The sequence below is a fragment of the Euleptes europaea genome, chromosome 21 (genome assembly GCF_029931775.1).
Source record: "Euleptes europaea isolate rEulEur1 chromosome 21, rEulEur1.hap1, whole genome shotgun sequence".
In the NCBI taxonomy this organism is placed as follows: domain Eukaryota; kingdom Metazoa; phylum Chordata; class Lepidosauria; order Squamata; family Sphaerodactylidae; genus Euleptes; species Euleptes europaea.
The window spans coordinates 19,018,978-19,032,995 of record NC_079332.1 but is presented as its reverse complement, the minus strand read 5'-3'; the positions used below and the strand labels follow the sequence as shown (position 1 = coordinate 19,032,995).

Sequence of the window (14,018 nt, the reverse complement as noted above, 5' to 3'; positions counted from 1 at the left end):
CAAATAAGGTCAGGATCCTTGTTGGCACGCAGTCGATGATTTATTTATACGTGTTTGGCTGCAGCTGCATCATCACTGAGGCCAGCTAAAGTTAAGGGTAACTGAAATCCCTTAGAAAGTGATAGGACTAAGTTAGTCAAACCTCACCAGCTCTGTGAGTTTCTATAGGACTCTTAGCCGAGTAAAGATAGAAGAAGAAGAGTTGGTTTTTATACCCCTCTTTTCTCTACCTTTAATTCTCAGATTTCCTTCTCTTCCTCTCCCCACAATGGACACCTTGTGGGGTAGGTGAGGCTGAGAGAGCTCTGAGAGAACTGTGACTGGCCCAAGGTCACCCAGCTGGCTTCATGTGGAGGAGTGGGGAATCGAACCTGGTTCTCCAGATTAGAGTCCAACATTCTTAATCATTACACCATGCTGGGTGTAACTCTGTTTAGGATTGTCCTGTTTCTCCCCTTGAACTAACAGAACCATACCAGCACTTAGTCACTCTTGTGACTATCCTGTCTTTTATTTTCTGCAGTGTCCAACCCGAGGATGTGTTCTGTTTAACTCCAAGGCTTGCATGCTCTGTCCTAGTACGATACATTCTTTCACCGGCCACAGTTTGTTTGTTTTGTCTTATGTGGGAGCCGCACAGATCCCAGATTTCTGTCTCTCTTTCTGGTGACTTAATGGGAAAGCTGGGAAAGCTTTTTGGAGGGGAGTTGCAGGGGTCCGGGTGGATATATGTTGTAAGAAATGCGGGGGCCAGAAGCAGTAAATGGTACTGTGGAAGAAGTAGAAGTTCTGCAGGCCTGTTAGAGAGATTCCCCAAGTCTGATATGGGGTGGGGAAAGATGTTTGTGTGTGTGGGGGGGGACTGCAGTATGTATTTTAAATAGGCACAAACGCCAGTGCCGCTGTGTGTGGCCGTGGCACGGTTCGTTGGTTTCCTTGGCTTTTGAAGGACCCCAGGATGAAAGAGCACTTCGAAGGTTTGGTGCCCTGGCCTTACAAGAAAAGGCTCAAGAGTTTGGAGGCCTTTCAGCGTAGGAAAGAGAACTTTACAGGGACATGATCAGAGTTTGATAAAATGATTTCTGGTGTGGAGAAAGTTGGGGGGTGTCAAATTATTTTCTGTCTAGAATAGAACTCGGAATCTCCCAGGAAAGTCGATGAGCAGCAAATCCAAGACAGACAAAAGAAAGTCTGTAGCACACAGCACGGTTAGTGTGTGGAATACACCACAACCGTTTTATTTATTTATAGCTCTCCGTTCTCACTGAGACACAGAGCGGATTACAGAATATGAAACGATGCGATCGGTTATCATAGAACAAACGATGAACACCACAATCGGTCTAGGATTATAAAGTTAGGAAATGAAGCAAGCCACATTGGTCAGGCTGCACCTGGAGTCCTGTGTGCAGTTCTGGAGGCCTCCAAAAAGGGTGTGGACAGAATGGAGTGGGTGCAAAGAAAAGGGACGAAGATGATCAGGGGCCTGGAGACCCAGCCCCACGGGGAAAGACTGAGGGAACTGGGAATGTTCAGTCTGGAGAAGGGGAGGTAGAGGGGGGACAGGCTTGGTCTCTTGAAGTATTTGAAGGCTGTCCCTGGCACTTCCACACGTGCTGAATATTGCACTTTCAATCCACGTTCAGTACACTTTAACAATCGTTTGCAAATGGATTTTGCCAGTTCACACAGTAAAAACCTGCCTCAAAGTGCATTGAAAGTGCATTATTTGGCATATGTGAAAGTGCCCTTAGAGGAGGGCAGGGAAATGTTCCTGTTGGCTGCAGAGGATAAGACTCACAATAATGGATTTAAATTGAGGGCGGAAAGGTACTGGCTGGTTATTAGGAATTTCTTTTTACAGTGAGAGTAGTTAAACTGGTGTAGTGGTTAAAGTTGAAGTGGTTTAAAGTAGTGGTGAAGTTCAAGTAGTTTAAAGTAGTCCAACTGGTGTAGTGGTTAACGTGTAGGACTGGGAACTGGACTAGGAATCCGTCAGTGACTTGAGATGATGAAACCCTCCGTTCAGCGTACCTCTGAATACCAGGCTGCCCGGGGCCTGACAGCACCCTTAGTGCCCCCCCCCCCCCCGCACTTACTGACTTCCTGGCAACAAGCGGCCCGATTACCGTAGGCAATGGAGCTCCAGACTGGGTGGGACCTTCGGTCTGATGCAGCAGGGCTCGTCTTGTATCGTCTTGTGCTGTGCTGTGAAGCCATGGGCAAGACTTTAACTCCGGTGGGACAGAAGTCTGAGCCCCCCCCCCCAAATGCTCCTTGCCAGCTGAGTGTATGCATCCTAGAGCTCTGTGGGGCTCCTGAGCAGGTGAGCAGATATAGGAAGTGTCCACTGTAGGTAGAAAGCTTGCAGGTATTACAGCTGTCCATTTTTCGATTCACTTATTGTTGTGCGTTTGCTCCTGGAAAGCAACTTTGCTGATTGCCCTGGCTTCCTTGCTTAAGAGAGCCAGCTTGGTGTAGTGTTTAAGAGCGGTGGTTTGGAGCGGTGGACTCTGATCTGGAGAACCCGGTTTGATTCCCCACTCCTCCACATGATGCCAGCTGGGTGACCTTGGGCTAGTCACAGCTCTCTTAGAGCTCTTTCAGCCCCACCTACCTCCCAGGGTGTCTGTTGTGGGGAGGGGAAGGTGATTGTAAGCCAGTTTGATTCTTCCTTAAGTGGTAGAGAAAGTCGGCATATAAAAACCAACTCTTCTTCTTAATGTGAAGCCAAAGCAACCCGGGTGGTTCCCCAAATTATTGTGAAACTTTGAGATACATCTCTCCCATTGCAGTTCTTCTGACGCAAACTCCCAAGTTCATTGATGAGAATTTTAAATGTGGCAAGGGTCTTGTTGCAATCAGTAACTGTTTCTTTCTCTCTCTCAAGGTATATGTATCACATTCTGACCAAAAACACCACTGTGACCGAACACAACCGCAACCTGTTGGTGGAGACGATCCGAACGATAACAGAAATCCTTATATGGGGAGACCAAAATGACAGCTCTGTATTTGAGTAAGTGCTTTAAAGCTATCCGTATGTTTTACAGCAGGGGTGGGGAACCTTTTTTCCGCCAAGGGCCATTTGGATAATTAGAACATCATTTGTGGGCCATACAAAATTATCAACTTAAAAATTATCCAACCAAGCCCCAAGCAGGCAGCTGCCCCAGATGACCCCCCCACTCATGGGCAAGCAGGCAGGCATCCAACCGGTGGCGCACTCGCCCACCTGGTGGCACAGGATGGTCTGTTGCACCAGCTGGGCGTAGCCGTCCAGTCGCACGCTGGAGTTGCTCTTGCTCCGCATGATCAGGGCCAGATTCTACAGCCGGCTCCTGCTACTCTGCCTGCAGGGATGAAATGAGGACACACTGGCTAAGAACTCCCCCCCCCCCGCCCATTCTCGCCCTGCGCCCTTTAACCCCTTCATTGTCGCTACTTCCGCCCCCAGCCCTCGTGTAGTACAGCGGGAATACATTTTTCCACGACCCGGGTGCGAAAGGATTAACACAGTTTCTTGGGCGGTCCTAGCAGCTCCATAGCTAATGACTCTTCTGCAAGGGGGAAAGAAGGTTCCTTTTCTCAGCAAAACAAACTCGCATCTGCCTTGAATAGAGGCTATAAAATACGTGCAAAGTATTTGTGCTTGGATTCCTTGCATGGTTACTGAAAAGTAAGCCCCACCAAATGTAGCATGAGGTTGCCAAGCCATGCCCTCGGTTGCACATGCATTGGTAACACCTAAAACAGGCTGCTGAAATGGGACTGGACATTTTAATCAGGAAGCAGCAGCTAGGATCCTAATGGGGGGGCTCACAGTGATAGTGATATTACACTACTATTATGACAGCTTCAGCAGCTTCTTATTCCAGGCCCTATTCAGAATGCTCCTTTTCCAAAGCCCTGAAAGACTCGGCACCAGGGGACCTGAGGGGCTGCTTCCACTTATGGGAAGCTGTCCAGGTTCTAACGCTGACCAAGGGTACCCTGCTTGACAAGCCCAGCAGTACTAGAAGCAGCGATGTGGGTTTCCCAAGCTAAACTTTTAGGTCTGTTTAGCTTGGAAAGAAGGAGGTTCAGGGGAGACATGATAGAGGTCTATAAAATTATGCATGGTATGGAGAGAGTGGACAGGGAGAAGCTTTTCTCCCTCTCACATAATACCAGTGCGCGGGGTCATCTGCTGAAACTGGAGGGTGAGAGATTCAAAACAGACCAAAGGAAGTATTTCTTCACACAATGTATAGTTGAATTGTGGAACTCCCTGCCCCAGGATGTGGTGATAGCTGCCAACTTGGGCAGTTCATGGGAGGGAGGGCATCTTGGCCATCTTCTAGGTATGGAGTAGGGGTCACTGGGGGTGTGTAGGGGAGTGTGAGTTTCCTGCATTGTGCAGGGGGTTGGACTAGAGGACCCTGGTGGTCCCTTCCAACTCTATGATTCTATGAACTTGGAGGACTTTCAGAGGGGAGTGGACACGTTCATGGAGGAGAGGGCTATGCATGGCTACTAGTAAAAACGGATACTATTCATGATGCATACCTATTCTCTCCAGGATCAGAGGAGAATGCCTATTATACAAGGTGCTGTGGAACACAGGCAGGATAACGCTGCTGCAGTTGTCTTGTCTGTGGGATTCCTGGAGGCACCTGGTTGGCCACTGTATGAACAGATTGCTGGACTTAATGGGCCTTGGTCTGATCCAGCAGGGCTTTTCTTATGTTCTGGGGAACTTTTCCAATTTAAATAATGTTAGCAAAATTTAAATAATGTTAGCAAAAGACACCCTGTTCCATGGACAACCGCTGGGGTTTGCGCGTGCTTCATATCCCACGTTTAGCCCATCTAACTCAAATGGTTTTTAGCACAACAGCCCTGACAACTACAGAGAAACAGACACTAGATTTGTATATGCAGGAGGGGGAGGCAAGTTTCCACAGAAAAACATAACATTTGGAATATTTTCTGGAGGTGTTTCTGTCCCACATTACTGATACGGATGTGAAACTATTGGGCATCCAGAGCAGGGCCTTCCTGGGGGTGGTTCCCAGGAAGTGCAACTCCTTGGCTTCCTACTCCGGTGTGCTGTTAAAAACGTGTCTGTACTGGAAGGCTTTCGGAATTGGGTGCTTCTCTGAACCTGCTTCCTGTTGAACTTGGACACATTCTGTCATCTGGCAAGATTCGAGTCCCGCAGCACCTTAAAGGCCAAAAAGAACAGCAACCCTCATAGGGTTTTTAAGTCCCGAGACGTGCAGAGGTGGCTCACCCTTGCCTGCCTCTGCGTAGCAACCCTGGACTTACCGTGGTGGTCTCCCATCCAAGTCCTGACCAGGGCCGGCCCTGCTTAGCTTCCAAGAAATTGTGAGATTGGGCTGGCCTGGGCTCCCCAGGTCAGGATTTAGAAAAATCTTATACCCTGGAAATGTTGTTGGTCTTTAAGGTGCTACCGGATTCGAATCTCGCTCTTCGACTGCTGACCAGCATGGCTGTCCCACCTGAAATGGTCCCATCTGGCAGTAGGTCTCTCAGATGCCTCCAAGGCACAGAGGGGTCTTCCCTGCTCTCCGAGTTCCTTTCCCAGGGTTGAACCTGGGACGTTTCGCAGAATCTTACGGAATCTCAAAGGATCGGGATTGTCAATTACTGTGTTAGACTTACCTCAGTGGATTGTGGTTTTCTGCCTCTGGCATCAGAATATCTGTCCCCAGCGCTTGCCCACGAGGCTTCTCCTGATGAAAGGACCGTCATAAACAACAAGTTTATGTAGATAACTTAATTTTGTTCAAACGTTTCTTTTGCCAAATAGAGCAAGCAGGCGGGTAACTGTTATTTGCTGGTGTTCTTAGCTTCTTCTTGGAGAAGAACATGTTTGTGTTCTTCCTGAACATTCTGCGTCAGAAATCCGGCCGCTACGTGTGCGTGCAGCTCCTGCAGACCTTGAACATCCTCTTTGAGAACATCAGTCACGAGACCTCTCTCTGTGAGTACGCCTCCCTCTCTTCACGAAAGCAACTTCGCTCTGTTCTTGCGGCATTTGTTTTATTTGCTTCGCTTTTCTTGCCATTTGAGGACCTAAAGTGGCTTAGAATTATAGAATCAGAGTTGGGAGGGGCCATCTAGTCCAACCCCCTGCTCAGTGCAGAATCAGCCTAGAGCATCCCTGACACGTGTTTGTCCAGCCTCTGCTTAAAGACTGCCAGTGAGGGGGAGCTCACCACCTCCCTAGGCAGCCCATTCCACTGTCGAACAACTCTTAGGCCATTTATTCATGGAAGGTTTTGCATTGGATTTGTCACTCTATAGATGCACATTTCCCCCATCTGAATTCTCAAAGTTCTGCACGGCGGCTTATTGTTGAGTTTTGAGAATATGGATGGGGAAAAAGTGCATCTAAAGAGTGGCAAATCCAAGGCAAAACCTTCCATGAATAAATGGCCTTACTGTAAAAAACGTTTCCTAATATCCAGCCGGTACCTCACCACCTGCAATTTAAACCAATTATTGTGAGTCCTGTCCTCTGCTGCCAACAAGAACTGTTCCTTGCCCCCCTGTAAGTGACAGCCCTTCAAATACTTCAAGAGAGCAATCCAGTCCCCCCTCAACCTCCTCTTCTCCAGTCCCTCAGTCTTCCCTTGTAGGGCTTGGTCTCCAGGCCCCTGATCGTCCTCGTCACTCTCCTCTGCACCTGCTCCCTTCTGTCCACATCCTTTTTGAAGTGAGGCCTCCAGATCTGCACACAGGTGCGGCCTGACCAATGCGGTGTACGGCGGGACTATGACATCTTGCGATTTGAATGTTATGCCTCTGTTGATGCACCCCAAGATCACATTAGCTTTTTTGTCACTGTATCACACTGGCTGCTCATATTTAACTTACGGTCCACTCTTACCCCAAGATCTTGTTCACACACACTGCTGCCCAGATAGTGTATCCAGTATGCATGTCCCTCATTTTTGTTACCTAGATGTAGAACTCGGCACTTATCCTTCTTGAATTGCGTGTTGTTCACATCATCCCACTTTTCCAGTGTGTTTAGATCTCGTTGAATTCTATCTCTGTCTTCTGGTGTGTTCGCTGCTCCTCCCAACTTGGTGTAATCTGCAAATTCAATGAGTAGTCCCTCCACACCCTCATCCAGAGCATGTATGGAATATTAAAAAGTACTGGACCCAGAACTGAACCCTGTGGCACTCCATTGGATACCTCTCTCTATTCAGATGAAATGCCATTGACAACTACTCTTTGACAAATCCATGCTGACTTCCCCGGATCAAGAAGTTGTCTTTCAGATGCTTGTAGACTGATCTCTTTAATATCTGCTCCAGTATCTTCCCTGGGACAGAGGTCAAATGGACTGGCTTGTAGTTTCCTGGCTCATCCCTCTTCCCTTTTTTGAAAATAGGGATAACTTTTGCCTTCCTCCAGTTTTGTGTCCAGTCCTCCAAGAGGTCTGGAAGATGATGGACAAAGGCTCTGCAGGCTCTCATTTTTTAAACCTTTTTTTAAAAATTCAGGCCACAAAGTCCTAATTTGTTGGGAGTCAGAGTGACAGTGAGTGGAATTAATGGAATTTGAAAAGGTTGGCCTAGGAATGCGCTTTTGTAAGTTGCAAATGTCCAGTGATGACACGTGTGCCCTTTAGTAGCTGTAAAATGTCTGCTTCCTAAAAATAGATGGGTCTCAGAGTTAAAACATGGGTAAATGAGGTGAAGGAGTAATTCTGCAAGCTGAGTTCTGCGAGTGAATGTACTTTTTGTGGGTATGATTTGCTCTTTCATAGAAGGCTTTCCAACATGACTGTGCACATCTTTTCATTCATTTCATTCACGCTCTGTGAGATCTCCCAATTTTTCATAGAGGGAAGCATTGCTTTGATGGACCATTTTGTGCTGATTGCTGATGTGTTGGTTTTTTTGCTCCCTTCCCAGATTACCTGCTTTCTAACAACTATGTGAATTCTATCATCGTGCACAAATTCGACTTCTCAGATGATGAGATCATGGCATACTACATATCGTTCTTGAAAACCCTCTCTCTGAAGCTCAACAATCACACTGTTCATTTCTTTTATAACGAGGTCAGTGGCGATTGAAATGTTGTGATGACGCGGTACATTTGAAATGTGAACGTGGCCCATATCAGAAATCGGTGGTCTTCAACCCAAAGGTCAGGCCCCTCAGGTGGGTTATGACCTCTTGGAGAACCACAATATGTTTTGGGGGCTGCCTAGTGTGCATGGAAGAGTGCCGGGCCCCCAGCAGCAGGACAAGGTGCGATTGCTCAGTGGCTTTTTTCCTACCATTCCACATGAAGCTGCCTTGTACTGAATCAGACTTTTTGGTCCATCAAAGTCAGTATTGTCTACTCAGACTGGCAGTGACTCTCCAGGGTCTCAGGCAGGGGTCTTTCACGTCACCTACTTGCTTGGTCCCTTTAACTGGAGATGCCTGGGATTGAACCTGGGGCTTTCTGCATGCCAAGCAGAGGCTCTGCCACTGATCCATGGCCCATCTCCAAAGACACAAAGCTGCCTTATACTGAATCAGACCATTGGTCCATCAAGGTCATTATTGTCCACTCAAACTGGCAGCGGCTCTCCAGAATCTAGAGAAGAGGAGATTGAGTGGGGACATGATTGCTCTCTTGAAATATTTGAAAGGCTGTCACTTAGAGGAGGGCAGGGAGCTGTTCCTGTTGACAACAGAGGATAGGAATTGCAATAATGGGTATAAATTACTGACAGAAAGTTACCGACTGGACTTTTTTTTTTTCCAATAAGAGTTGTTTGACAGTGGAATCAGCTACCTGGGGAGGTGGTGAGCTCCCCTTCACTGGCAGTCTTTGAGCAGAGGCTGGACAAGCACTTGTCAGGGATGCTCTGGAATCAGAATCGTAGAGTTGGAAGGGACCACCAGGGTGTCAGGATCAGGCGTTTACCTCTAGAATCCCTCTAAAGCAGATTCAGCCAGGCAGGTAGCTCTGAAGAAATAATACTTTATTAGGAGCAATAAGGTAAATAAAAGAGCTGACTGTCTACAGGACAGAGAAGGCTGCTAATGGCATGACATGGGTATAATACATGGTTAAAAGCACTTCAGCTAGAGAAAGGAAAAACAAAGCAAAACATTTCCGAGATAACATTCCCAGAACTTGACCTGAAGCCAGACTCTGGCCTGGGTCCTGCCAAGAGCCCTTCTTCAGGTGACTTTAGTCAGAACCTGACACAGAGTCATCAAGTCCAACCCCCTGCACAATGCAGGAAATTCACAACTACCTCCCCCCCACACCTAGTGACCAGAAGATGGCCAAGATGCCCTCCCTCTCATCATCTGCTTAAGGTCACAGAATACAGTGATCCTGCATTGAGCAGGGGGTTGGACTAGTTGGCCTCTATGGCCCCTTTCAACTCTGATTCTATGAGTCTCAGGCAGAGGTCTTTCACGTCATCTATTACCTGTTCCCTTTAACTGGAGATGGTGGGGATTGAACCTGGGACCTTCTGCATGCAAAGCAGATGCCCTTCCACTGGTCCAAGGCCTTTCCCTAAGCAAAGGCACTTTTAACTTGGTCTGACCTTTGGTCCCTCAAGATCAGCCTCGTGTATTATGACTGGCAGTAGCTCTCTAGGGTCTTGGGTAGAGGTCTTTCAGATCACCTACGACCTGATCCTTATAACTGGGGATTGAACCAGCATCTCAGATTAAAAGGATCGGGTAGAAGAGGATGTGAAAGAATCTGCCTAGGGCCAGGAATATGCTGCAGTGTGGTGTAGTGGTTAGAGTGTTGGACCAGGATCTGGGAGAGTCAGGTTCGAATAAACAGATCAAATTTCTTTAGCGCTGTTGCTCTGGAGCAGATGGCCTTTGTGTAAAGTCGATGTTTGCCAGAAGAGGGCATCAAAACATAAGAATGCAGAGTTGAAATAGGCCAGAACTGCTTGTATCCGCATCAGCTGACGGGCAAAGGCTGAAGCTGCCTTCTTTCGTTCTGAGCAGGAGTGTTCTATTTCCATGAAACCTTCTTGCCCTGCCTTTCTATCTGCTAGGACCCCCCCCCCCCGGGTAGGTGGTTACCAAACTAGATCAGATAGGAAAGCACTAAACCTTCCGGCATAAAAATGACTAGGCAGCAACAAAAGACTGAGCTGCTGATCAAAACCTTGGTTAAAAACAAACAAGCAAGCAATCCCAGACCTGCGGGCAAAATTCAGTCACCCTTCAGCCCAGGTCGGCAGGAAGCTGGAATAAAAGCGTCTGGACTGGGCACATGGATGCAAACAAAGAGGGAGCTAGGTCCATGTGGCACCCTGAATGCTTCAGAGGGGCTGTCCCAGTGGAAAAGACCCCCTCCCTTCCTTGTGTACCCACCATCTTTGCCTGGAGCACTGTCTGTTGGCAGTCTGAGCCTGGTGGGATTGGGGTGAAGAATATACTCCCTTTATTAGGATGGCTAGAATCGATTCCAGGAGCACTTTTAAAGACAAACCAGATTTCGGGGGTATGAGCTTTTGCGAGTCAAAACTCCCTTTGTTAGATATCAGGGAGCTTTGTTAGTCTCTAAAGGTGCTGCTGGACTCGAATCTAGCTGTTCTACTGCAGACCAACACGGCAACCCTCACAGAATCATAGAGTTGGAAGGGGCCAGACAGGCCATCTAGTCCAACCCCCTGCTTAATGCAGGATCAGCCTGGAGCATCCCTGACAAGTGTTTGTCCAGCCTCTGCTTAAAGACTGGCAGTGAGGGAGAACTCACCACCTCCCTAGGTAGCCGATTCTACTGTCAGTCAACTCTTACTGTAAAAAATGTTTTCCTACTATCCAGCTGGTACCTTTCCTCCCGCAATTTAAACCCATTATTGCGAGTCCTCTCCTCTGCTGCCAACAGGAACAGCTCCCTGCCCTCCTCTAAGTGGCAGCCCTTCAGATACTTAGAGAGAGCAATCCTGTCCCCACTCAACCGCCTCTTCTCCAGACTGAATGTTCCCAAGTCCTTCAGCCTTTCTTCGTAGGGCTGGGTCTCCAGGCCTGTGGTCATCCTCGTCGCTCTCCTCTGCACCCGCTCCATTCTGTCCACATCCTTTTTGAAGTGGGGCCTCCAGAACTGTACAAAATACTGCAGGCTCGGCCTGACCAATGCAGTGTACAGTGGAACTATGACATCTTGCGATTAGGATGTTATGCCTCTGTTGGTGCAGCTTTTATTAAGACCAACTCAATGACGTGTAAAAGTGTGCAATGGTCTGGGACAGATGGCCCTTCAGATGGCTTTTAATAACCAGCATTTTCGGCATGAGGTGTTCCGGGGGATGAGATCCTGGGCCTCCAGTGCCAGCCCCTCTCTCTCTTGCCTGAGGCTTCTGAACGCATTTTTCAAAGTCAGCCCCACCTAGGTCATATTACAGTAATTGAAGTCGTGTCTAGTGAAGGTATGTGTAATGGTGATCATATCGACATCTTAAAAACCTGTCTTTATGGTGCTGGATGGTGAAAATCGTTGACTTTTGCACCGTTCTAAAAGTCACTGCATCATCCGTTAAGAGTTCCCTGTCCTCTCTTCCAGCACACGAATGATTTTGCCCTGTACACCGAGGCCATTAAGTTTTTCAACCACCCCGAGAGCATGGTCAGGATCGCTGTCAGAACGATAACGTTAAACGTTTACAAAGGTAAGTTTCCCTAAACCGGTAAAGTGGGCTGCAGTCAGGGTAGCTTGGCAGTTTTTGTCAAGCTTTATTGAGAAGAAGGTTGACGAGGCAAAGGGGTCTTCATGAGCAAATTGTCACTTAGATTTCTGTTCTTGGTCAAGACCATCTTATTGCTGTTGAAACCTTTGGGTCTCTAAAGGGAGAATTTTGAAGAATTTCTATCTAGCATGGACCAAAAAAGCCCTACCTTTTAAAATAAAACAGTGCACATGAGAGTCTACAGAATGGTTGCCACCAGGGGTCATTCTTTGCTATGTCTTGCATACTTAAAGCATCGTTCCTTGGAAGTGTGCTATTGAAGGGGTAATAATCGCACAGTCAAAATTGAAATCCGTTGCCTTGAATATGCTCTGCTGTTTTCATCAGTGAAGAAAATGTCAGCTTGCCGTAGACTAGAATTCATAGAATCATAGTGTTGGAAGGGACCACCAGGGCCATCAAGTCCAACCCCCTGCACAATGCAGGAAATTCACAACTACCTCCCCCCCCCACACACACCCAGTGGCCAGAAGATGGCCAAGATGCCCTCCCTCTCATCATCTGCCTAAGGTCACAGAATCAGCATTGCTGACAGATGGCCATCTAACCTCTTCTTAAAAACCTCCAGGGAAGGAGAGCTTACCACCTCCCGAGGAAGCCTGTTTCACTGAGGAACCGCTCTAAAATTCTTCCTAATGTCTAGACAAAAACTCTTTTGATTTAATTTCAACCCGTTGGTTCTGGTCTGACCTTCTTGAGCAACAGAAAACCACTCGGCACCTTCCTCTATATGACAGCCCTTCAAGTACTTGAACATGGTTATCATATCCCCTCTCAGTCTTCTCCTCTTCAGGCTAAACATACCCAGCTCCTTCAACCTTTCCTCATAGGACTTGGTCTCCAGACCCCTCACCATCTTTGTTGCCCTCCTCTGGACATGTTCCAGCTTGCCTACATCTTTTTTAAATTGTGGTGCCCAAAACTGAACACAGTACTCTAGTTGAGGTCTAACCAGAGCGGAGTAAAGCAATACCATCACTTTGTGTGATTTGGGCATTATACGTCTGTTGATGCAGCCCAAGACTGCATTTGCCTTTTTAGTTACAGCATCACACTGCTGACTCATGATCAGTGTTTGGTCTTCTAAGACCCCAAGATCCTTTTCACACACACTACTGCTCAAACAAGTCTCCCCCATCCTATAATTATGCATTTGATTTTTCCTACCTAAATGCAGAACTTTACATTTGTTTTGTTGAAGTACGGTACATTTTATTCTAGCCCACTTCTCCAGCCTGTCAAGAACATCCTGCATCTTGGCTCTGTTTTCTACTGTATTTGCTACCCCTCCCAATTTAGTATCATCTGCAAATTTAATAAGCATCCCCTCTATTCCTTCATCCAAATCATTTATAAAGATGTTGAACAACACAGGGCCCAGCACAGATCCCTGAGGAACTCCACTAGTCACTTCTCTCCAAGTGGATGAGGAACCATTAACTAGCACTCTTTGGGTACGATCTGTCAACCAGTTACAGATCCACCTAACAATAATAGGATCTAACCCACATTTTCCCAATTTGTCAACTAGAATACTATGTGGAACCTTATCAAAAGCCTTACTGAAATCTAGATAAACTATGTCTACAGCATTCCCCTGATCCAGCAAGGTAGTAACTTTCTCCAAAAAGGAGATAAGATTAGTCTGACATGACTTATTCTTGAGAAACCCATGCTGGCTTTTAGTGATCAGATCCATCCTTTCTAAATGCTCAAGGACTGACTGTTTGATGATTTGTTCAAACACTTTTCCTGGTATAGAAGTCAAGCTGATGGGTCGGTAGTTACCTGGATCCTTCTTTTTCCTCTTCTTAAAGATGGGGACAACATTTGCCTGCCTCCAGTCTTCTGGCACCTCACCTGTTTGCCAAGAATTCTCAAAAATAATGGACAGAGGTTCCGAAATTACATCTGCAAGTTCTTTGAGTACCCTTGGGTGCAATTCATCTGGCCCAGAGGACTTTGTTTCATTTAAAGAAACCAGGTGTTTGTGCACTACCCCAATGCCAATTCTAGGCTGCAAATCCCTTCCCTCATCACATGTTCTGTTTATGCCATGTTGAGCACCACTTCCCTCACGAGAAAAGACTGAAGAAAAGTAGGAATTGAGGAGTTCTGCCCTCTCTTCATCTCCTGTTACAATTTCACTTTCCGTTCCACACAATGGGTTTATCTTGTCCTTGTGCTTACTCTTACTCTGTACATAGGAAAAGAACCCTTTTTTGTTGCGTTTAGCATCTCTCGCTGGCCTAAGTTCATACTGAGC

General features: G+C 47.1%; 1 protein-coding gene across 1 annotated transcript in view; it reads left to right on the top strand.

The window, feature by feature from the left end:
- Window positions 1-14,018, top strand: part of CLEC16A (C-type lectin domain containing 16A) — a 122,148-nt gene that overhangs the window by 4,285 nt on the left and 103,845 nt on the right. Inside the window, exons 2-5 of the mRNA XM_056866272.1 lie at window positions 2,891-3,019; window positions 5,856-5,989; window positions 7,938-8,086; window positions 11,569-11,674. Of these exons, the coding sequence (XP_056722250.1) occupies window positions 2,891-3,019; window positions 5,856-5,989; window positions 7,938-8,086; window positions 11,569-11,674 (518 nt within the window). The remainder of the gene's footprint in view (window positions 1-2,890; window positions 3,020-5,855; window positions 5,990-7,937; window positions 8,087-11,568; window positions 11,675-14,018) is intronic.